The 24939-nt window shown below is 37.7% G+C and overlaps 2 protein-coding genes across 3 annotated transcripts; both read left to right on the top strand.

Moving 5' to 3' along the window:
• On the top strand, positions 1–24122 carry LOC109236517 (putrescine N-methyltransferase 2). Of its 2 annotated transcripts, XM_019402713.1 has the most exons (9): positions 1–55; positions 21902–22224; positions 22355–22431; positions 22528–22755; positions 22880–22952; positions 23050–23121; positions 23216–23411; positions 23631–23763; positions 23866–24122. In XM_019402713.1, exons 2-9 carry the CDS (start codon positions 21945–21947, stop codon positions 23920–23922), a joined length of 1116 nt encoding a protein of 371 aa, XP_019258258.1. In that variant the 5' UTR covers positions 1–55; positions 21902–21944; the 3' UTR covers positions 23923–24122. The 2 variants fall into 2 exon arrangements, with proteins under 2 accessions (XP_019258258.1, XP_019258257.1); XM_019402712.1 differs by lacking the exon at positions 1–55 and having other exon boundaries at positions 21849–22224.
• LOC109236516 (putrescine N-methyltransferase 3) lies at positions 12–2640 on the top strand. Its single transcript, XM_019402710.1, has 8 exons — positions 12–429; positions 669–745; positions 828–1055; positions 1174–1246; positions 1340–1411; positions 1506–1701; positions 1897–2029; positions 2126–2640. The coding sequence occupies exons 1-8, from the start codon at positions 99–101 to the stop codon at positions 2180–2182; spliced, it is 1167 nt and encodes a 388-aa protein (XP_019258255.1). The 5' UTR covers positions 12–98; the 3' UTR covers positions 2183–2640.
• Positions 24123–24939: the final 817 nt, after the last annotated feature.

Here is a 24939-nt window from a genome sequence, read left to right as displayed (position 1 = left end):
AAATGCATAGATGTTTATTTGGGAGTGTACAGCAAGCTTTCAGAAAATACAAACCATAATACTTTCTCTTCTCCAATTTGTTTAGTTTAATTTTGAAAATGGAAGTCATATCTACCAACACAAATGGCTCTACTATCTTCAAGAATGGTGCCATTCCCATGAACGGCTACCAGAATGGCACTTCTAAACACCAAAACGGCCACCAGAATGGCACTTCCGAACATCGGAACGGCCACCAGAATGGGATTTCCGAACACCAAAACGGCCACAAGAATGGCACTTCCGAGCATCAGAACGGCCATCAGAATGGGACTTCCGAACAACAGAACGGGACAATCAGCCATGACAATGGCAACGAGCTACAGCTACTGGGAAGCTCCAACTCTATTAAGCCTGGTTGGTTTTCAGAGTTTAGCGCATTATGGCCAGGTTAGTACTATCAAAGAAACTCAAATGCATCGTACTTTTGTATTTTACTTTGTGTATAATTTATATAATGGTGTTTGACTAGACACAAAGTTTAAAAGTAAGAAGATTAAAGTTAAATTGTCACTTTCCTATTAGAAACTAACTTAAAAGAAAAGAGTATAACATAAATTGGGACGAAGTAAGCAGCTAACTTCGCATATTACTCTACACATTAATTTGAAATAAATCGAATTTTGCAGGTGAAGCATTCTCACTTAAGGTTGAGAAGTTACTATTCCAGGGGAAGTCTGACTACCAAGATGTCATGCTCTTTGAGGTAAATAATATTCTAATACACATGCTTTAATATGAATTGATACTCTTAATTTACTTTTAGTTTATTGCATGTGTACGTACAGTCAGCAACTTATGGGAAGGTTCTGACTTTGGATGGAGCAATTCAACACACAGAGAATGGTGGATTTCCATACACTGAAATGATTGTTCATCTCCCACTTGGTTCCATCCCAAACCCGAAAAAAGTTTTGATCATCGGCGGAGGAATTGGTTTTACATTATTCGAAATGCTTCGTTATCCTTCAATCGAAAAAATTGACATTGTTGAGATTGATGACGTGGTAGTTGATGTAAGTCAAACTTCTTTTACTCACATAAAAAAATGATTTAGATTGCTTCATTTTATTTTTCTAAAAGATTAAAGATAATCTTTCTCTTTTTTTTGAAACAAAATTCTCTTTCTTACAGGTATCTAGAAAATTTTTCCCTTATCTCGCAGCTAATTTTAACGATCCTCGTGTAACCCTAGTCCTCGGAGATGGTGCGTATTCGATAGTCTCATTTTTATTTCATTTAAGTTTTACCATTTTTTTGTGTGGTTATTTCACCTGCTATTGGTTCTCTTTCATTTCAGGGGCTGCATTTGTAAAGGCTGCACAAGCAGGATATTATGATGCTATTATAGTGGACTCTTCTGATCCCATTGGTACTCTATTACTACTTAATACCAAGACTATTCCTATTAAATATGATACTGATAAACGTAACTGTAATAGATTTCTAAAACAATATAATTTCAGGTCCAGCAAAAGACTTGTTTGAGAGGCCATTCTTTGAGGCAGTAGCGAAAGCCCTAAGGCCAGGAGGAGTTGTATGCACACAGGCTGAAAGCATTTGGCTTCATATGCATATTATTAAGCAAATCATAGCTAACTGTCGTCAAGTCTTTAAGGGCTCTGTCAACTATGCTTGGACTACTGTTCCAACATATCCCACGTATTTTTCCCTCTCTCTCTCTTCCTGTCTTTTCCGATGCAATGTAAATTTATAAAATTGGAAATCCTTATTACTTTTATCTTTAGATCCTTTAATTGTCAAGAATCACTTCCAAGAAAAACCAACTTCTTTTATTGTGTTTAAGTTTTCTTCGACTGATACTGATCGATGATGTCTTAATTATTTTGATTTCAGTGGTGTAATTGGTTATATGCTCTGCTCTACTGAAGGGCCAGAAGTTGACTTCAAAAACCCAATAAATCCAATTGACAAAGAGACAACTCAAGTCAAGTCCAAATTAGCACCACTGAAGTTCTACAACTCTGATGTAACTTCATATCTCACTATTTCTTTTTCCGTTTGTACTTTAAGTTCTTCGTCAAATTTTATAATTAACTCTTTTGATATTGTCTTTTTTTTTCAGATTCACAAAGCAGCATTCATTTTGCCATCTTTCGCCAGAAGTATGATCGAGTCTTAATCAAGTGAATAATGAACACTGGTGGTATAATCATTGGACCAAGATCGAGTCTTAATCAAGTGAATAAATAAGTGAAATGCAACGTATTGTATGAGAATTCTGCAGTAATTATCATAATTTCCAATTCACCAATTATTGTAAAATTCTTTCTCTGTGGTGTTTGGTACTTTAATATAAATTTTCCTGCTGAAGTTTTGAATCGACGTTTCAACTCAATCCTCGCAAATCATTTCATTGCCCTTCATTCAGTGTACTAAAGTAAACAAATCTCATAGTGACGATGGTGTTGTACTTTTTTGACTATGGGATTTTCGATCTGTATTAAGGTTTTGGTCTATGTTTTGGATTCATATTTGTAACTTGCTCTGTATCTAAATCGTTGGTCTCTCTTTTTAATAAATAGGGTCATCGTCGTTGTAATTTGTTCTCTCAGTAATATTTTATCAGCAGTTACCATTTGTTTGCTCATTTTTTAGAAGTATGATGGTTGAAATGTCTTTGTTCTAAGACAACTTTACCGTAACTAGTAGACTAGTATAGAATGGCCCGATCGCAGGCCCAAACTTATACTATCTATTATATCTATATGTATCTATCGTAAAAATTGCACGGGACGCCCTATTTGGTCGCCCCCATCTAACCTATATCCATTTTTTTAAAAAGTTTTAATTTGTACCCACTTTTTAAACAACTTCAGCCCCCTTTCTCCTCCTCCTTCTCCTCCTTCGTTTTCTTCTTCTTCTTCTTCTTCTTCTTCTTCTTCTTCTTCTTCTTCTTCTTCTTTTTTCTGCTGCTGTTGGTGCTGCTATGAAACTTCAGTTCATGGGATAATTGCCATAAATATGTTTATCAGATTATTTAAAAATAAATTATAAATAATTACGTAAGTTAGTAGACAATAATTTGTGAATATTTTCCACGTACGGGAAGTTTAAGGTCACACTTAGTGACCTTTTAATGATAATTCTGTTCTTTTCACGTTTATTGTTTCCAAAATTTATGATTTAGATACTGTTGGCAATCTGATTATTTTATATAATAATACACTATGAAAGAATAAGGTGATTATTTATCTAGTATGTTAGAAAGCTTTTTCAAAAACGTCAGCTTATATAGTGCTGAAGTTTTTACAAATGAACTAAATAACTTCAGCATCTTCTGCTGAAGTTTTTGAAAAAGCTTTATGACAAAACTAATAAATCCAGGACAAAAAAAACTTCAGCTTATTAGTGCTGAAGTTTTTACAAATGAACTAAATAACTTCAGCATCTTCTGCTGAAGTTTTTGAAAAAAGCTTTATGACAAAACTAATGAATCCAGGACAAAAAAACTTCAGTTTATTTAGTGCTGAAGTTTTTACAAATGAACTAAATAACTTCAGCATCACAAATAACTTCAGCTACTAGAATGCTTAAGTTCAGCAATTACAAATATAAACTTCAGCAAATAGAGACCAAAACTTCAGCACTAGAATGCTTAAGTTCAGCAATTACAAACAAAAATTTCAGCACACTTGGTTCAGCAATTTTTGCTACTTCAGGCCAGTCTACTAGAATGCTGAAGTTTGCGTGATTGCCTTTGCTACTTCAGACCCGTATGCTGAAGTTACGCGAAAAAGTGGGTACGGTTGTAATTTTTTGCAAAGCGGGTACAAGTTAAAATGTGACTCAAAAAGCGGGTATAAATGCAAATACCCCGTATCTATCTATCTACATCCATTTAAGCTACACATATATACGCCGGGCCTACCATTGATTCTTTCAAGGAACAACTGCAACGGGATTGAAACTTTTCTTTAAACGGTTGATTCCATTTGAGATTCTATCACAAATAATCTTAATGTTTAAAGAAAGTCAATGGTTTTATATAAAGGGCTCCATATGAAATTGATACCAGACGGAGATTGTTATTTGGATTTAAACCAAGTGTTTCAAGAACTAAAAAGGAGAAATTACTCATAAAAAAAGTGATTTTTTTATAGTTACCTATGAAAATAATATAAAGAAGTGGTCGTCAATTTGTTGCCTCCACCGATAGTTCGTCACGTTTTATACACAAATATTTTACCGCACAATGACGGCAAGATTTTTTGCACTTCTCTTTGAAATTATTCTAGCAAAGAGGAAATATTTGGCATCTAATAATTATTCATTTCTTTCTTTACTTTTGGTTTTCTTACTCATCATTATTACTTAACGGCGAATTATTTTTTTAAATCTTTTAATGATGTAGAAACATAGATTTTAATTAGTTTTGTTATTTTAGACAAATAGTATAACAAGGTCACACAAAATAATTAGAACTCTATATTTTTTAAGCATCATCAATCTTATTTTATTTGGCAAGCTCAATTCAAGAGGGATGAAAGAGAATAACATGGCTATATATTAAACTAATCGCAAAATTGCACTTTTGAATAATTCCTCGGATCCCATGTCTAATGCGACAAACAATAACTTTGTTTCCATTCATTTATCGTTCTATTTTCACCCATCCAACAAAAAGTAAATTTGTTTCTATTTAGCTGGGTTAGTCAAACGCGTAGAAACTTTCACTATTAAAAATTCGGCCAAAATCGATCGCGGCCGACCGATCGACTTCAGTCGGTTTAAAAACCGATCAAAGTCGGTCGGTTTTTCAAAATATTTTATTTTTTAATTGTTTTTACGAAGCCGACCAACTTCGGTCGATTTTTTTTTTTTTTGCGCAAAAATGCAAGGAAACTATTTTAGATTCCGCGAAATTTATTTTTTGAAGAACCGACTAAAATCGATCGGTTTTTCATATAAAATAAATTAAAATTAATAAACAAAAAAATTGACCGAAATCGGTCGGTTATTTCAGTCAGTCATTTTATAAAACCGATCGACTTCGGTCGGTAATTTTATATTTTTAATAAAAGCGACCGAAATCGATCGGTTATTTTCACACGAAAATGCAATTAAAGAGTACAAATAAATTAAAAGAAAATCTTAAACCAAAATGTACCAATAGTCTAGTGGTAGAATAGTATCCTGCCACAATACAGACCCTGGTTCGAGTCCTAAAATAGCGACCGAATTCGGTCGGAAATGGTTGATAGCAGAACAAAGAAAATAAATTCCAGCCAAAAAGGAGATAATGTACATGCTTGTAAATTACATAAAGTGAAGCACATTGTCCATGTTTGCAATGTTGGAAATAAGAAGACCGTTAGTAATGGCGTTATTTGGTATCCTAAAAAAAGTAGCAGGTTCTCGTTTGCACTACCTATCAAACACAAGTTGGCAGCCTTCAAAACATGTATGCACATATATCACAAGATGTATATATAGGCAGGCTACAGAGTTACAACACCCTGCCAGCAAATTAAAGTAGACGAAAGATCTATGATGATGCTTTTTTTTATAGATGAAGATATGTTCATCAATCAACTACATGGATGTAATCAACTACATGGATGTATTGAAACCCCAGGTTAGTTGCATTTCCTTATTGAACAATACCAATATTTCAATACTGAAAAAATATGTTACATAATCCTTGTGAATTACTCTACAACAATACAAAGGCAATTAATAACAAATTAAGGCAGAAAGTTCAGAATCAAATTCAAACATACAAAATGTTTTGGAATACTGGTACATATGAAGTAGTACTACATTATAAATAAGTCTTTCTCCGTCATAAAGAATGCAATAGCACTGTACTGAACAAGGTAAGTTAGTCAACGTATCATCTAAGCGATATAGCGTGAGGTCTTAGAGATGGCTTTTTATGGCATAAATAATGAACATTACTGATGAAAGGTAGTGCACTTGAAATCTTAGTCCTAAACATGATAACTAAATGGGTTTTTAATTCGTAACGCAGCTACAAGCAGACATGGATTAACACTCCTATATGGGTTCTTAATTAGTACTCTATTTGTAGGGGCATATTTTCTAAGGTACCACAAAATTCAAACAACGATGAAGATCGCAGTACATACGGAGATTAATCAAGGGAAATATGTAAGCATTTAACTTGGTATGCATTTCAATAGAATGTTGCATTTTTAATCGAGTTTGTTTTTGTTGAGTTTTTTATTCTTCATGTTAAAAGGAGTAATGAAGTGATTGATAACTATCGAGTATGCTGGTACAAGAATGAAAAGGTAGAAACAGAGTTTACTAACCTTCATTTTTCTTGGGAAGGGTCTCCTGTTCAGTTTGTGGCCTCTTGGTAGAAGAGTCACCTTCTGTAGTTAACTGTTTCCTCATATCTTCTTTGGCTGCAACATGTTTTGTATTTGACGACTTCTAACTCTTTCTTCATCTCTTCTATTGGTAATATTTTGCGATTCTGTATTACTAATTTAGGAAAATTATTTTTCTTATTGAATGAATAATATTCTGTATGACAAAGAAATCCTTTGTGGAAAAAGCCATGGGTTAGATAGAGAAGCTCTCCTTCTCTCTACAATCATCTTCCTCCTATACTCAACTTCTCCATTCTCACAATAATTTTCAACCATGAACCACACCTCCACCCCTCCCCACAATTCCCCAAAACCACCAGACATTAGTCATATGCATCTCGACTCTCCTCCACATAACCCCTCTACAGCCAAGACCTCATTCAAAGAAACTCTCCTCAACCAACAGCTTCTTTCACATACCAACCCGAGAACACTAAATCATCCACCACCTCTAGATTTAACCGATGAAACAACAAATGACCTTCATTACGATTTCTTCATTCCCCTTACCTCCACAGATAAGTCTAGACTATACTCTCCCTGGAAACACTCAGTCATAGTGAAACTGTTTAGTCGACAAGTAGGACACCACATCCTCAAAAACAAACTCACTTCCTTGTGGCAGCCTACTGAGGATGTCTCTCCTATCGATCTAGGCTGTGATTTTTTCCTCATAAAATTCCAACAGGAAGAAAGTATGCAGAAAGCTCTACATGGGGGGCCTTGGTTCATTTTCAACCATTTTTTATCCGTTCGCAAATGGGAGCCTAAGTTCATTGCTTCCAATGCTCAACTCATGTATTCAGCCGTTTGGATTCGTCTACCAGAGTTGCCTACAGAGTTCTATTACTTTGAAATCTTGCAAAGAGTTGGTTCAAAGATAGGCACATTATTAAAAATCGACACATGCACATCTGCCAACACGCGAGGTCATTATGCTCGCATCTGCATTGAGGTGCTTATTGAACAACCAGTGAAGTCCCATGTATTTATTGGAAATCATAGACAACAAATCCTGTACGAAGGACTATCCATGCTCTGCACCTATTGTGGAAGATTTGGCCATACGAAGACTTTTTGTACCTACTCACTTTCCACTACAAATCCTTCCCAACCTTCTTCCTCAAGTTCACCCAAACATCCACACCTGCCTTGTCCTACACCAAATGCCATTAGTAGTGAATGGCAAACTGTATCATTCGAAGCCAGACGTAAGAACACTAGCCCATTAAGAGGTAAAAAAACCTCTCCAACAAGACCTATTCACACCATACAACACCTTGTTCCTACTAGCATAGAGGAGCCAACAGGATCACACCCTCTCCACTACATGGACAACACAGGTACATCTTCTAATTCCCCACTCACATCCCTAATTCCCCCCTCTAAAAAAATTAACAAATCGGCCCCTTGGAAGTTTTTTACTAAGGAATTGCTAGAATTACTTAATGAAAATACGGATGAAACCACACCCAATTCTTCATCGGACCCTTCCCCTTCGGATCCCGGCCCAACACAATCTCTCTCTAAGCCCAGTAATACCAGCACCGCACTCTCTACCCATGCAATTGGCCTGGCCCAATTTTCCACCACTACACCGACTACATAACTTATCCACCAATCAGACGCACCTTCCTCCACGTCTACCCCATTAATTGCCTCCCAATCCCACATGGCTTCGCCTTTACACATAGCTGCCACCTCAACCTCTCAGCATTCCCAAACCCCAATTACGGCTGCCATGCTCATTACAGACCCCCATTATGATGGCCCTCGGAAACCTACCACCCCAAGCCCAAACCAATTACGACCCACTTCTTTGTTAGCCCAGACACCCCCTCTCGAACCCAATAACCCACCCATGCAAGAATCATCATTTCACCTTTCAAATCCACCGTTCCATCTGGCCACTCCCATAAATTCCTTCACTGAAGAAAATCCATTAATACCCCCTACTACTTCTAATACCACTATCTCACGCAACGACCCCAACTTAACTACTGCTATAATTAATCAACATGAACCTAATGGGACTAAACCATCAACACAGAAGAACCCGAGCTGACTCATCCTCACCACTTCACAGACATCCCCTCACCATGAATCCGCCAAGCAACAACTGGAACCAACCCACCCCACATCTACCACCACTATTCATCACACAATACCCTCCCATGCAAGCTTACCCAAACTCCTGGCTCGAGATGAGCCTACAAGACCATGCATTGACCTTCATGATGGAAGTCGAAGGTCAGGAGGTGATACTAGTGCTACAGAATCCGGCAGACATTGCCCAAATAGTTACAGAGGGCATGAGGATGGGAGTGGAGTTGTACAACCAATATCTATGGGCGATGCACCCTCCCTCCTCCATGCAACACGTTCAAACTCACACCCCATTGCCCCCGATGTACCACAATCAAACTGCCTCAATAGAGCTTCCATTCTACCCCACTCAACTGCCAGCACACTTATTAGTACCATGGATACAACCCAGGGCATCACTATACATCCTCTCACCCCTACAAGCTCAGGCAACCCCTTATCAACCAACTCCGATATGCCACCAACAAAACCCTCTCCACGGACTAGAAGAAATTGCTCAACTAGAGGTGGGAGCAGACATGGTGGAGAACAGGGAAACGAGACCCATTCTGTGCTTTCTCAACAACAACAAACATTACGACCTAAAAGAACATTATGCAAGAAAAATGATTATAATGTGTCCCAAGGAACTTCAAAGCTGCTCGTTCAACATCCGTCCGACAAACAACCCAGAAGTGGGAAAATACGGGGTAGTACTGATACCCTCGTTGCAAGTAATGACCTCGACTACCATGGAGACCCAGCGGGCTCCCCCTCCATCTCCCCCTCGCATTAATCAAATGCAGTTCATCATTTGAAATTGCTGGGGAGCTCAGTCACAAGATTTTAAATGGAATTTTAGGTCTCTTCTCAACTACCACCAGCCAGCCCTAGTTGCTCTACTCGAGACTCGTGTTCAGTGCCATGATCACTTGAAGGATGAATTTGGCTTCACTCATCTTGCTGAGGCTCCTGATCAAGGCCATTCTGGCGGCATTGCATTACTATGGCAAGGTGACTTGCTATACCTTGACCAAATTGAGGTATCTTCACAGGCAATTCATTCAATCATCCAAGTATTACCTAATACTCAACGTTGGCTTTTTTCTGTTATTTACGCAAAAAATAATATACATGCACGAAATGAATTATGGGATCAGTTAAGACACTTGCATGATCATACAAATCTGCCTTGGTTGATTGGGGGGGGGGACTTTAACGATGTAACTCGTGCTAATGAAAAGTATGGTGGTAACCCCCTCAATAACTCTAGATGTGATAATTTTATTAAATGTCTAGACTACTGTCACCTACTTGATTTAGGATTTAGAGGTAGTCGATTTACCCGGACTAATAAACGTAATTTTGCTAATCGAATACTTGAAAGATTAGATAGATTTGTTAGTAATTATGAGTGGCTTACTCTGTTGACGGACGAAGTGACAATCAATTTCCACGTGTTGTGTTTCGTTCGTGGAAGACAGGGTTTTTTGCTATGTGAATAGCCGCCTGGCTATCTGAATGAAGAGAAACTAGTAAGGAGGGGGAAAATGAGTGATCTGTTAAAAGGCGTACAAGCCATGTTAGTTCTACAATGACCTTCTTCATAGATCGGTACTTGGCCTCTGCAGAAGAAATGGAGATTGGAGATAGTTTCTTTGATTTCCATGAACGAGGAGATCTTCCGAGGTTGATATAAAAGCCACTTATGAGTGACGAGATTCCGAATACGACCCCAATCCGAGTCGCAAAAAGCGATCAATGGAAAAGAGGGGTCTGAATTCATAAAGAGCCCAAGCCCTAGTAAAGATAGCAGATATCGGAGACAGTGTAACCCAACATCAAAATGAGGCCGACGAGGGCTTTGCATATATTGGCTTAGATGCTGAACTGCGAATGAGAGGTCAAGGCGAGTATGGGTTAAAAATTGAGCTTGCCCAGCAGTCGCCTGTAGATGGTTGGATCTTAAAGAGGTTCACCAACATCGGCTCGAAGCTTGCAACAAGGGCTAGCGGAGAGGAAGTTGGACGTTAATCAAGAACACCAAACTCAGAAAGAAGCTCCAATGTGTACTTTCTGTTACTGATAATTATTCCATGTTTTTCTCGTAGTATTTCCATTCCGAGAAAATAATTAGCTTCTCCAAGATCTTCAGTTTTGAATTCTGAATTGAAGAAATCCTTTAGATTAGAAAGCTTTGTAGGGTCGTCACCAGTGAGAAGTATGTCATTGACAGAAACAGCAACAATAGAAATTCCATAAGTTGTCTTTCTGAAAAATAAAAAATAGTTGTTAAGAGAGCGGGAATAGCCTTTGAAATTGAATGCACCGGTGAGTCTTACATACCACTGTCGTGAAGCCTGTTTGAGTCCATATAAAGACTTTTTTAATCTGCACACATGATTAATTGAAGGTGAAGTCATTCTTGGTGTAAATCTCATGTATACTTCTTCCTGTAGATCGCCATGAAGAAAAGCATTATTGACATCTAATTGAAACAATTTCTAATTCATTTTGACTGCAACAACTAAAATGCATCTAATAGTTGTCATTTTTACCACTGGACTAAAAGTCTCATTGTAGACATGTAATTTTTGACCCTCCCCAAGATTTTACATATTTTAGAATTTAAGTATTTAGCTTAGGCCTAATATCGCTATTTTAACTAGTTTTAACTATTTTACTTTATTTTATAACAAAAATAAAAATTACAATAATCCCTCAGATGGGCTACTGGATCTCCACGCCCATCATATAAATTAAGCTTTGGCATTTTAAACCCTTTCAGCTTTCTGGGTATCTCATCTTGCTCCACTGTCTTAATAGGCTTTGCAGTTTCACCGGGAGGCTCAAAATGAGGAGCGTAAGAGTATGGACCCGAGACCTTGAGAATTGGTTCAGGAGCATAGTGTTGGGCATCGGGGACTTTGAACACAGTCTCACTAGAGGATCGAGGAAGAGTAGCTGGTGGGGGAGCTACAAAAACATGAGTGGTCAAAGGAGCGGGATATGAGGTGCTTTTGAGGGGTGGAGTGCGAAAAGGTTGTGGGGAGATATCAGCAGCAGTGGGAACCTGGGCTTGTGATAGTGTTGGGATAGTTGCAGGGTTTTCAGTGTAGTTAGTGGGGAATGAAGGTGGGGGATGCCCCCTGATCCAAGACTGATACATTTCTACCATCTGTTATTCAACCTTTGAACCTCCTTTTTCAATTCAGACTCCGACTCCACAAACTCCCTCGACGGGTCAACAACTCCTGTGTCCAAGTATTTGCTAGCCATGTCTACCTTGCTCTTTGACCTTATGTTGGACAGATGACTCGCCAAAGTGCCACAAACTAACCACCCTCTATTATAAACTCACAAGTTTTCTTTGTCTGAAACAGGGATGAAGGCTATGTTCATATCAAAGCTTTAAAGCTTGAATTTTTCAGGTGTAATGCCCCAATTCTTCTGAGAAGATCACACATCACCCCTAGGAGACGCACTTCCTAGACTAGGTCTTTCAAGTTATACTTTTGTTCTAGGAGACACACTTCCTAAATTAAGATTTTACCCCTAAGAGACGCACTTCCCAGTTTTGGGTCATTTAAGTTCATTCCTAGGAGACGCACTTCCTAGTTTGAGTCATTGAAGTTTCACCCCTGGGAGACGCACTTCCTAGTCTGGGTCTTTCAGGTTATATTTTTGTTTTAGGAGATACACTTCCTAAATTGAGATTCTACCCCTAGGGGACGCACTTCCTAATTTTGGGTCATTTAAGTTCATTGCTAGGAGACGTACTTCCTAGTTTGAGTCATTGAAGTTTCACCTCTAGGAGACGCACTTCCTAGTCTAGGTTTTTCAGGTTATATTTTTGTTTTAGGAGACGCACTTCCTAAATCGAGATTTTACCCCTAGGAGACGCACTTCCTAGTTTTGGGTCATTTAAGTTCATTCCTAGGAGACGCACTTCCTAGTTTGAGTCATTAAAGTTTCACCTCTAGGAGACGCACTTCCTAGTCTAGGTCTTTCAGGTTATACTGTTTTAGGAGACGCACTTCCTAAATGGAGATTTTACCCCTAGGAGACGCACTTCCTAGTTTTGGGTCATTTAATTCCATTCTTACGAGATGCCCTTCCTAGTTTGAGTCATTGAAGTTTCACTCCTAGGAGATGCACGTCCTAGTCTGGGTCCTTCGGGTTATATTTTTGTTTTAGGAGACGCAGTTCTTAAATTGAGATTTTACCCCTAGGAGACGCACTTCCTAGTTTTGGGTCATTTAAGTTCATTCCTAGGAGACGCACTTCCTAGTTTGAGTCATTGAAGTTTCACCGGTAGGAGATGCATTTCCTAGTTTGGGTCTTTCAGGTTATATTTTTGTTTTAGGAGACGCACTTCCTAAATTGAGATTTCATCCCTAGGAGACGCACTTCCTAGTTTGAATCATTCAAGTTTTATCCTTAGGAGACGTACTTCCTAGTTTTGGTTCATTCAAGTTTCATCCCTAGGAGACGCACTTCCTAGTTTGAGTCGTTTGAGTTCATCCCTAGGAGACGCGCATCCTAGTCGAGTCTTTAGTTTACTCTCATTATTGCAGCAATATCATAAGTGATTTACAGTTTTGCTAACAACTCACAAATCTTCCTAGTGCAAACTGGAGCAGGAATTTTTGTTTGTTTTGTTGTTTTGATTACAGGCACCCACCTGGAGAACGAGGGAGTTCTTTTCAGAGTTACTTCAAATTTCAAGTCAGTAGCAAGCGCCCACCTGAAGAATGAGGGAAGTCATTTCAGAACTCAATTCAAGTTAGAAGTAGCAGAAGCTCGCCTCAAGAATGCGAGTCGACAGTCCGAGATGACTAAAAGAAGAAGTCTCAATCTAGAAAAAAAAGTAAATCCAAATGTAGAAGCAGGTGAAAGATGTGAACTGCTCAAGACATGGTTGAAGTCACGAGCGCTACATGTCAGGTCTTGATCCGAAAAAGCTGAAGAAGAATGAACTAGCACCTGCAGCTAGCAAGCGTCAAGGTTCAAATCTAAAGTCTGCATGAAAAACCATTCAAGACTGAAGATCAAGCTTTAGAAGACTTATAGATAGGAATCTTGTAACTCAGAGCTGACAGGCTTAGTTAGGCTTTTTCATTTTTTGATTTTGATGTAATAACAGGACCGCGGACCGGAACCTCGACGGAACGGCACTTTAATCGGCTCTCCACCTCGGTATACTCCATCACTGTTCCTATTTCTGAACTACACGTGGCCTGATTTCTTTATAGCCAAGGATATGTAGGCAGCTCAGATACCAGGGCTCGGTCACATTCTCCTTTCTTTTAGTTTTTGGTCTCTCTAAATAAGGGTCGGGTCAAAAAACCTGTCTCGTCGTTCTTTATCTGAAAACTCGTCGTGTTTCCAGTCAAAGAGGGGCATCTGTAGACATGTAATTTTTGACCCTCCCCAAGATTTTACATATTTTAGCATTTAAATATTTAGTTTAGGCCTAATATCGCTATTTTAACTAGTTTTAACTATTTTACTTTATTTTACAACAAAAATAAAAATTACAAAAATATTTTCTTTTATTTAGCTAATTTATATTTTATCTAGTTACTTTTAGTTATATACCTTTCATAAAATTAAAAAAATACAAAAATAGTTTCACTTTTGATTTTTAATTTTACATTAATCAATTAGGAGTGATTATATGTTTTACAAGTATTTTATACTAATCTGGAAGAAACTTGTATTTATTAATGAATTTTTCAGTTTTTCTTGTCCAAATGAAGCCTAAATTTAAACCCAAAAGACATGGTCCAACCCAATTTCCTAAATCCAAGCCCATTTACCTATTCCCCTTTATATCCTAATTAAAAAAAATCTCCGGCCGTCCCTATCTTCTTCTTAACCAAGACACACACAAAAAAAAAAAAAGCAGTCATCTTCATCTACACACAAGACCAAAAAGCCATGCACAGAAAGACCACAGCCTCACACCCCTCACCGGCCACGCCGCCGTCACCCTCACCCTGAAACCTGCTGGAACTCCATAACCAAGAAGTCAGCCGCCAATTCTAAGACCAACAACACCAGCCTCCGGCCAGCAACCGTGGCCGCTCCTCCACCACCAAAGCAGCCATTTCCTCCAACCTAGAGCCACCACTGACCACTCAAACCCACCGAACACCCCCACCTAAAAAAAATCAGCGGCCTCCCCTTCTCACCAAAACTCACCGGAAACCGGCGACCACACACACACGAAAAACACAGAAACAACGTGAGGGGATAGACATAGCTGAAATACGGACAGAGAACGAGAGGAGGAAGGAAACGGCAAAAAACAGAGGGAGTTTTAGAAGAGCAAAATTTGAGGGAAAAGCTGAAGGAAACTTTGTTCCTTTCATGGCTTCCGATTCCAGGAGAACAATTTTCCCCTTTAACTTTAGTTCATAGCTTTCGGATCTAGTGAAAATTCCAAAAACGAAATAAATTTTGTTTGGTGTAGTCATTTCTAAGAAGAAATCGAAATGGAGTAGCTGAGGTATTTGGGTTCGACTCGAAATCTCCCCACGCTGATTCGAGTTTCTGTCTGCGGTTCCGGCGTTTGTGTTTCAAAGTTGCCGTGCAATAAAACTTCAGGCTCATTGAGATCGATTTCTCATTTCCTTTTACTTCGTGTTTGCTTAACATCATGTTCTTATTATTTTGTTAATCTATCATTGCTTTTTTTTTTTTTTAATGTCATTTTGTTGTTTTTGTTTAGTTTAATCTGTTTGGATGAATTTTGATAGTTAAAGTGAGCTTTGATTCCATGTTTAATTATTACCGTTAATGTTCAGATGACAAAAGAATCAATTTAACATATATAAGCACATTGACTGGAGTTCTGCATTGAATATGGGGTTTTTGGACATATAGAATGTGAAATTAAATTTATCACGTTAATTATTTTATCTTGTTTGCTTGAAATCTCTAGTAACATGTTTAGGCCGAGCACGTTTGGGTAGGCAAACCGTAGGTCTTTATTTTGTTTTTATTCGAGGTGAGAGGTCGTTCTCTTTAGTTTATTATCCGGGGAATGCCCTCTTGAAATTTGTATATATTTTTATCCGGGGTATGCCCCGAAGTATTTGTATTTGGAGGCCGAAAGTAGAACTTGTAGTATTTTTATTTTTCTTTTATTAGGCGAGAACGACCTCGAACCTCTTGTGTGTTTATTTTTCTTTTCTGTATTTATTTTTACCTCAATTTGAATACTTTAAAAGCCAACTAGATCGAGTACGCAACCGTGACTTCACGGGACTCGGGGAATGCCTAACACCTTCTCCCCGAGTCAAATAAACTCCCTTACCCAAATCTCTGGTGCAGACTTAGTTTCGGAGTCCAAAGTGTTTTAAAAGGAAAAATCATTTTATAGAACGGTGACCTGGCACACCGAAATCAAATGTCAGGTGGCGACTCTGAAAAATCCTTTCGAACACAATCTTGTCACTTTCTATATTGGAAAACCCTTTTGAGCTTCAAAATCACTTTTATTAATTTAAGAGGGTTAGTGAGGTGAAAAAAAAAGGGTGTGATACTCATTGTTGTATACTCCTCCCCTTTGTATGTCCTCTCGGATAACTAGTCGAGATTTGAACCTTTCAATACTTCCATCAGATCTATATTTAACCTTATTGATCCATTTACAAGGTAAAGGTTTCTTACCTCTTGGTAGTTCTACCACTTCCCAGATTTGGTTGGTCTACAAGGCTTGAAGTTCTTTTGTCGTTGCATCCTGCCAACTGGGATGTAAAGTTGCCTGGAAAAACTTGTAGGTTCAATGATATGAGAGATAAAGTTTAAAAGGGATTGATTTGTAGGAGAGAGGTCTGTGAAAGTCATAGTAGTAGGTGAGACTGGTGCTACAAAACAAGAATTGGTTAGATCAATCAAGTACACAGCATTACACACATAATCTGCCAGATAAGATGGTGGATTGTGTTCCCTAGTAGATCTCCTTAGTTCAGGTTGAAGAGGAATAAAATATGGAGAGAAATTGAACCTAAAGATAAGAGATGAGGTAGGAGTTGTTCTAGGTGATGTTATTGAGGGAGGGAGAGTAGGATTAGGACCTGATTCTGAAGAATGATGATTATTAGACCGAGGGAAAGGGTGAGTTGGTCTTGTATAGTAGAAACTTCTTTAGGAAAAATGGGTGGTTCAGGTGAAGGAGAGAAAAAAGGGAATATATCCTCATAAAAAACTACATCTCTAGAAATAAAAATGGTTCTAGATTGAAGATCCAACAGTTTGTATCTTTTCTTCACCCCGAAGGGGTATCCTATAAAAACATGCTTGACTGATCTAGATTCAAGTTTTGACCTGTGATGAGATAAAGTATAGGCATAACATAGACAACCAAAATATTTCAGAAAATCATAAGATGGAACTTTTCCAAAAATAATTTCAAAAGGTGTTTTGAAGTTAAGCACTCTAGATGGAAATCAATTTATTAAAAAAGTAGCAGTTAACAAACAATCACCCCAATACATAGTAGGGAGATTAGATTGGAATAATAGAGCCCTACATGTCTCTAGAAGATGTTTGTGTTTTCGTTCAACCACTCCATTTTGTTGTGGTGTAGCAACACAAGAGGTTTGATGAAGGGTTCCATTAGAGGAGAAAAAATTTGAAAGAATGGATCATGATCCTAACTCCAAAGCATTATCCGAACGAATGATTTTAACTTTTGTTGCAAAAGGCCTTTCTACCATTGTTAGAAAAGATTTTCAAACTAGAAAAGAATTGCTTTTTATAGTCATCGAATATGGTCAACAAATATATCTATAACCATCATGATTTGGGATCTTGCAAGGTCCCTAAGTATTGACATGAATTAGTTGAAAAATTGAATCTGTGTTGATATTGCTTGAATGATAAGGCAATTTTGCCTGCCTAGCTTGAGAACATATATCACAAGGATGATTAAACTTGGCAAGAGAAGAAAACTGAAAACAAGATATATTTTGCATAATAGATATAGGTATATGCCCCAATCTTTTATGCCATAGGCTTACATTAGAGTAGACTCTAGCAGAACAAGAAAGACAATATAGATTAGGAGTATTGATTATTTTACCAGCACAGTTGGCACTAGCATTTGCATCAGAAATCTACTCACCCTGTTGGCCAACCTTCACCTGTTGTAGAAGTTGGTAGAGCAAACTGAACTGCTCTTGGGTGAAGACTTTCCCTGCTACATTTCCTTCCATTGTATTGACTGATTGAGTTGTGTTTTCTTCATCCATGATTGTTGCATTACTGTAAGGGCCTCCTTGATACCTTTTGGATTTGATAAACTTGAAAGTGGAGGGAAACCCAATGATTCTATAGCATTTGTCAATGGAATGACCAGGTTTCTTGCAATAGTTGCACATTAGGTAATTCTTCTTTCCTTCAAGATTTACTTTGAACTTTCCTTCTCCATTAGCATATTTCTGAAAACAGGTTTGCAGGTTTTACACCAGAAAAGTAGTCTTAACTAGGTGTTATGCAACATGAATTTCCCTCTGCTTATCATCTTGGATTAGAAGAGAATAGGCTTGATCGATACTTGGAACGGGGGGGGGGGGTTAAGGATCAGAATGTTACTCCTTACAGCTGAGTAGATATCATTAAGTCCCATGAGAAATTGGATGAGCCTACCATCTTGAAGGGACTTTAAAGTTTTTGATTTCCTGCACAATCACACTCACAGGTGCAGTGCACACAAGTATTCAAGGTATCTAACTCGTCCCAAATCCTATTCACCTTTGTATAAAATCCTGCTATATCAGAGGTCCCTTGCACTAGATCACTCAAATCTTTTTTGCAACTGATAAAGTTGAGCACCATTACATTGTCCAAATCTAACCTCAAGCTCCTTCAAAATTTCATTTGCAGTTTAGAATAAAGGACACTTTCAGGTATATCCTTAGACAGAGAGTTCAAGATCCATGATTTAACCATATCATTGCAACAATTCCGCTGCTTGAAGTCAGTGGAAGAAGCATTAAGTTCAGAATATGTTCCACCCACAAAACCAAGCTTGTTCTTGGTAGAGAGTGCAATGACTATGGCTCTACGCCATCCTCCATATTCCTTTCCATCAAAGACTGAGTTGACAAGAACCATCCTGGTGAATCAGATGGATGAGGATAATAGAGGCGAGTGGAATCTATAGCCATAATAGCTGGTTGAGTGACTGTGCGAGCTGCAGAAACATTTCAAGAGTCATCTGTGGAATTTGGTGCCGCTTCAAAGGAGAAAGAAAAGATGACTGAAAAAAATATAGGCTAGGGTTTCAGATAGCGACTGCTCTGATACCATGTAGGAATTTAGAAAAATTCTTTTTCTTGTTGAATGATTAATATTCTGTACAGTGTGTATATTTATACACGTATTTGAAAATCAACAAGGTACAATTACATCTATAGTAATTCCAAGTGTCTAATTCTTATTTGTTGTCCTATTCACAATTGCACTATGATATGTACATATATTGTATAGCTGTAAATTGCATTTGGATAGAAATGTTCTAGAAGGATTAAGTGCCTTTCAGCTGTATCCAATATGCTACAAAGATTGGACCAGATCTGTAACAATAGGGCCAGACTTTTGTTTGTATTGGGCTTCTGATTTGTGTTTTGTGTATTGGTCCAATTGGCCCAAATCCTTGTTACCTGATAGACCATTGCATAACATTTGGTTCTTGTTATTTCTAGATCATTCCACACAGTTCTTATCTCTCTTTCTCTCTCTCTCTCTCTCTCTCTCTCTCTCTCTCTCTCTCTCTCTTCGTCTTCGACTGTATCGTCTCTTTGTCGATCAAAATTCGGTTTAGGGTTCGAGTACAAGATTTCGGTCCAACACTACTTTCTCCAACCTCTGCAGAGGCTATTGGTTTTGGCAACTGAGATACATTTTCCTTGGAAAAGTAGGACATAAAGAACAACCTCATATCAGGAGTTCTAGAAAATAGTTTTCTTAGTTGTATCTTGCAGAGTCTATGAGCAAAATGTTGTCTGAAGTGTTATAGAGATAGTGACTGTTTCTGCAGTAGAAAAAAATAGTTTCAACACATCAAGATAGTGCTGCAAAGTAATTTATTTTGAATTAATATGATTATTTTAAGCTTATGCCTAGAAATTAAACAATATGCCCAATGTATATAAACTAATTGGGTGTGATGTGCTCCCGAGGATCTAAAGTCCAATCGTACTTTGGTATGTCCGGCATTTTGAACCATTTAGGAATCAATTCAGATGCTGCACTAGGCTTGAACGGTAATTAGTTGTACTTTTTCGAATACGGGCCCTTCAAAACTGGTGGTGCGCCCGAAATTTGATCCATTCAGGCGTGAAGCCCCTTCATGTCTGATCCATCCGCTCGTCCATTTCTCTCATGAATCAAAGTACGTTAGGAAAGTAGATGTAAATGGCAAGACAAAGCCAAGAGTAAGAAATTGGACCATCGGTCATATCCTGTTAGAGTTTTTAAGAGTTAGTGATTTTTTTTATTTGGACGCTTGTTGGCAAACTTTTATTTTGCTTTGACATAATTCCATTAGTTGTAAATATAGAAAAAAAGAAGAAGGAAGAGTTCTTAAATAACCGACCTTAGGTGCCACCCCTGATAACCCGAAGTGATCCAACCTGATACCACAATCCCTTGCTTTAAACCACCAAATTCTATATGAGTAGCTTAGAGGCAGATCTATAATGTCATACATGCACGTTCATTAGTTTTAACTTAAAGTATTCACTACTTTTAACTTGAATTATATGTTACTTATTGTCATATACGTATCATCGCACCTATGTAGATATTGTCTATTTTTCACACGAACACTATATTTTTATATAAAAAATTAGTTTATAACTACTAATAGGTTGCGATGTGCTCCCGAGGATCTGAAGTCCTGTCGTACTTTGTTATGTCCAGCATTTTGAACCGTTTCGCAATCAATTCAGATGTTGCACTCGGCTTGAACGGTAACTGGGTGTACTTTTTTGAACCCGAGGCCTTCAAAACTGGTGGTGCGCCCTGAATTAGATCCATTTGGGCGTGAAACTCCTTCGCGTTCTGATCCACCCGCTCCACCCGCTCGTTCATTTCCATCATGAATATCATGAGTTCGGTTTCGAAGGGATCATTGCCGTTGTCGTTACCAGATGCGCTACCGACCCCCTGGCTACGTCGAAGCCGAGCTCACCGTTCGGGGTATTATTATCAACTCTTTGAGCTATTTGATTTGCGGTAGCACCGGGAGGAACAAGGCGTCTTCCATTCGCGTTGTTGGAAGCGCCTGATAATGTTTGCTTTAGTGCTGTCATGACCCGGTATTGCCTTGATAGATGGACCATGATGGCCTTTTGCTGCTTTCTCAAGATCCTTACTGTTTCCGCAACGTGCTCTTCATCAGGAGTTGTCTCCCGCACATATTGGGGATATTGTCCGCCATGGATCGGAGTTGTTACGCCCCCTTGTTGTAGGTATCACTGATTGAATCCTAATGTTGAGGCAAATTTTCGTGTGCCTCAACGTTGTGCGTGATGTTTACATCATTAGCTGCCATTTTTATTTTTATTTTTGCAATAGAACAAAATAAGAATAATATTAGACAAAAAGTAAAGTTGTATTATTTAGCTTGAGGATAAAGTATGTCATCAGTTTTGTTAGAGATTTGGTGTCCTCTACATTGATTGTTGAAGTCCCTATTTATAGCTATACCTAGGAAACAAGATCCTAGGATCAAGCTCTTCTTAAATGACAATAATGGGGGTCATTGATGAATATGTAGCGGCATGCCATGAATGCCAAATTCTCTGCAACGGCTGCCTATTTAATACTTAGGAATATTTTTCATTAAATACCATCTGGTGACAAACATTCGTTTGCTTCCAATGGCTGCGTTGATTTCGGGATCTACTCTATACCAACCGAAGCTGTTGTCCTCGGTCTTGGCTTTCGCTCAATTCATCTTCCGTCTCCCTCTAGTTCCACATGTCATGCAACCATTGAATTATTTAATATAGATCAATTTTACCCTATGAAAATTGTACATCATTAGTCAAATACTTTACTTGGATAAAAACAATTTTGCATAAGGAGTAAACAGATGCGAAGTAAGAAAGCAGACGATTAAAGAAATTTTTAAAAAAGGAGAGAGAAATGAGCACACACATGTAATAGTAAAATTGGGGTACTACTTTACTAATAATTGGACAGAGACAAAATTCATATTTTAGTTCGAAAATATCTCGGGCAGTCTAACCATGCACGTTGTAATGATTTTTTAACTCTATTATATCGAGTTGCGCCCTCCACTCCTCTGTCTCCTAGTTGTATATAAATGCATAGATGTCTATTGGGAGTGTACAGCAAGCTTTCATAAAGTTAATCATAATACTTGTTGAAACATAATACTTTCTCTTCTCCAATTTGTTTAGTTTAATTTTGAAAATGGAAGTCATATCTACCAACACAAATGGCTCTACCATCTTCAAGAATGGTGCCATTCCTATGAATGGCCACCAGAATGGCACTTCCAAACACCAAAATGGCACTTCCGAACATCCGAACGGCCACCAGAATGGGACTTCCGAACACCAAAACGGCCACCAGAATGGGACTTCCGAACAACAGAACGGGACAATCAGCCATGACAATGGCAACAAGCTAGTGGGAAACTCCAACTGTATTAAGCCTGGTTGGTTTTCAGAGTTTAGCGCATTATGGCCAGGTTAGTAACTGAGAAAGAAACTCAAATGCGTACGTGTTTAAAGTTAAAATTGTTAGGCTAAATATGAGGAGTTGTTAGTAACTTCGCATATTACTCTACACATTAATCTGAAATAAATCGAATTTCGCAGGTGAAGCATTCTCACTTAAGGTTGAGAAGTTACTATTCCAGGGGAAGTCTGATTACCAAGATGTCATGCTCTTTGAGGTAATTAATTAATATTCTAACAGTCATGCTCATGTATGATTATATTTAAAGTGGTATTTTTTGTTTATTTTTAATTTATTGCATGTGTACGTACAGTCAGCAACTTATGGGAAGGTTCTGACTTTGGATGGAGCAATTCAACACACAGAGAATGGTGGATTTCCATACACTGAAATGATTGTTCATCTTCCACTTGGTTCCATCCCTAACCCAAAAAAAGTTTTGATCATCGGCGGAGGAATTGGTTTTACATTATTCGAAATGCTTCGTTATCCTTCAATCGAAAAAATTGACATTGTTGAGATAGATGACGTGGTAGTTGATGTAAGTCAAACTTCTTTTACTCACATAAAAAAATGATTTAGATTGCTTCTTTTTATTTTTCTAAAAGATTAAAGATAATCTCTCTCTCTCTTTTTTTTTTTAAATAAAATTCTCTTTCTTACAGGTATCCAGAAAATTTTTCCCTTATCTCGCAGCTAATTTTAACGATCCTCGTGTAACCCTAGTCCTCGGAGATGGTGCATATTCGATAGTCTCATTTTTATTTCATTTAATTTTTAGTACCATTTTTTTTGTGTGGTTATTTCACCTGCTATTGGTAATCTTTCATTTCAGGGGCTGCATTTGTAAAGGCTGCACAAGCAGAATATTATGATGCTATTATAGTGGACTCTTCTGATCCCATTGGTACTCTATTACTACTTAATACCAAGACTATTCTTATTAAATAAGCTACTAATAAACGTAACTGTAATTGATTTCTAAAATAATATAATTTCAGGTCCAGCAAAAGATTTGTTTGAGAGGCCATTCTTTGAGGCAGTAGCGAAAGCCCTTAGGCCAGGAGGAGTTGTATGCACACAGGCTGAAAGCATTTGGCTTCATATGCATATTATTAAGCAAATCATTGCTAACTGTCGTCAAGTCTTTAAGGGCTCTGTAAACTATGCTTGGACTACTGTTCCAACTTATCCCACGTATTTTTTTCTCTCTCTCTTCCTGTCTTTTTAATTTAACTAAAAAATATATATTTTTACTTATTATATCTTTAATAAAAAAAATTCTATAGTCAGACAAATGTTATGACCACACAAAATCTTCAAACTTTTAAAACCAGAAGTTTCAGAGTCAAACAATTAATTTGTTTTTAGTATGCTGCTGCAGAGTCAAATTGATGTTAACTATTTTGATTTCAGTGGTGTGATCGGTTATATGCTCTGCTCAACTGAAGGGCCAGAAGTTGACTTCAAGAATCCAGTGAATCCAATTGACAAAGAGACAACTCAAGTCAAGCCCAAATTAGCACCTCTCAAGTTCTACAACTCTGATGTAACTTCATATCTCACTATTTCTTTTTCCTATTGTACTTTATGTTCTTCGTCAAATTTTATAATTAACTCTTTTGATATTGTCCTTTTTTTTTCTTTTCAGATTCACAAAGCAGCATTCATTTTGCCATCTTTCGCCAGAAGTATGATCGAATCATAATCAAGTGAACAAAGAACACTGGTGGTGCAATCATTGGACCAAGATCGAGGCTTAATCAAGTTAATAAATAAGTGAAATGAGACGTATTGTATGAAAATTCTGCAGTAATTATCATAATTTCCAATTCACCAATTATTGTAAAGTTCTTTCTCTGTGGTATTTGGTACTTCAATATAGATTTTCCTGCTGAAGTTTTGAATCGTGGTTCCAACTCAATCCTCGCAAATCAGTTCCTTATTTTTCTTTCAGTGTACTTAGTAAACTAATTGGGATCGGCGCCATAAAAGAATGTAAACTTAAGATTTTTAAGCCTAAACGCAAATCCATCACACTGTAAAACGTATTGATCTTCAGCCTCTGAAGATTAGGGATTTCTGCTCCTTTCTTTTACAGTCAAGAACTTTCTTGTGAATCTTATTGCAATCTCTAATTCAGCCAAATAATTGATAACCATGACTTTAATTAAACATTTGTTTATCTAAAACAACTCCCCTAACCATGGTAAAACCCAATACTATCAGTGTTTTAACCTTTCCTTTTTGGTAAATATAGGGTGAAGTCTTGCTGCGAACTTAGTTCTCATATGTTGAAGATAGTAATCCAACTCAAGAAACAAACATGACTGATTAAATGTTGTCGATGACACCCTTTCAACTAATCCATATTGTAACGATCCGGCCTGTCGTTTTAGTATTTGAGTCCCGTTCTCCTACTTGATATTTTCCCTATGCTTGTTTGACGTTTTGTGACTTGTGGGGATGGTTGGTTTGGTTCGGGAAGTTTTTGGAGTGAGTAGTGACACTTCAACTCATTTTGAAAGCTTAAGTTGTACGAGTTGATCAAGGTTTGATTTTGGCATAAACGATATCAATTTGATGGTTCCAATATGTTCATATGGTGATTTTGGAATTAGACGTATGTTCGGATATGAAATTGGAGGTTTCTAGAATGTTTTGGCTCTAAGTGCCAAAAGTTGGGAATTTAAAGGTTTGGAGAATTGCTAGGCTTGACCGAGAG

The sequence above is a fragment of the Nicotiana attenuata genome, unplaced genomic scaffold, assembly GCF_001879085.1.
Source record: "Nicotiana attenuata strain UT unplaced genomic scaffold, NIATTr2, whole genome shotgun sequence".
In the NCBI taxonomy this organism is placed as follows: Eukaryota; Viridiplantae; Streptophyta; class Magnoliopsida; order Solanales; family Solanaceae; genus Nicotiana; species Nicotiana attenuata.
Note: the sequence above shows the minus strand (reverse complement) of the source record. Positions and strands in the feature narration are given on the sequence as shown.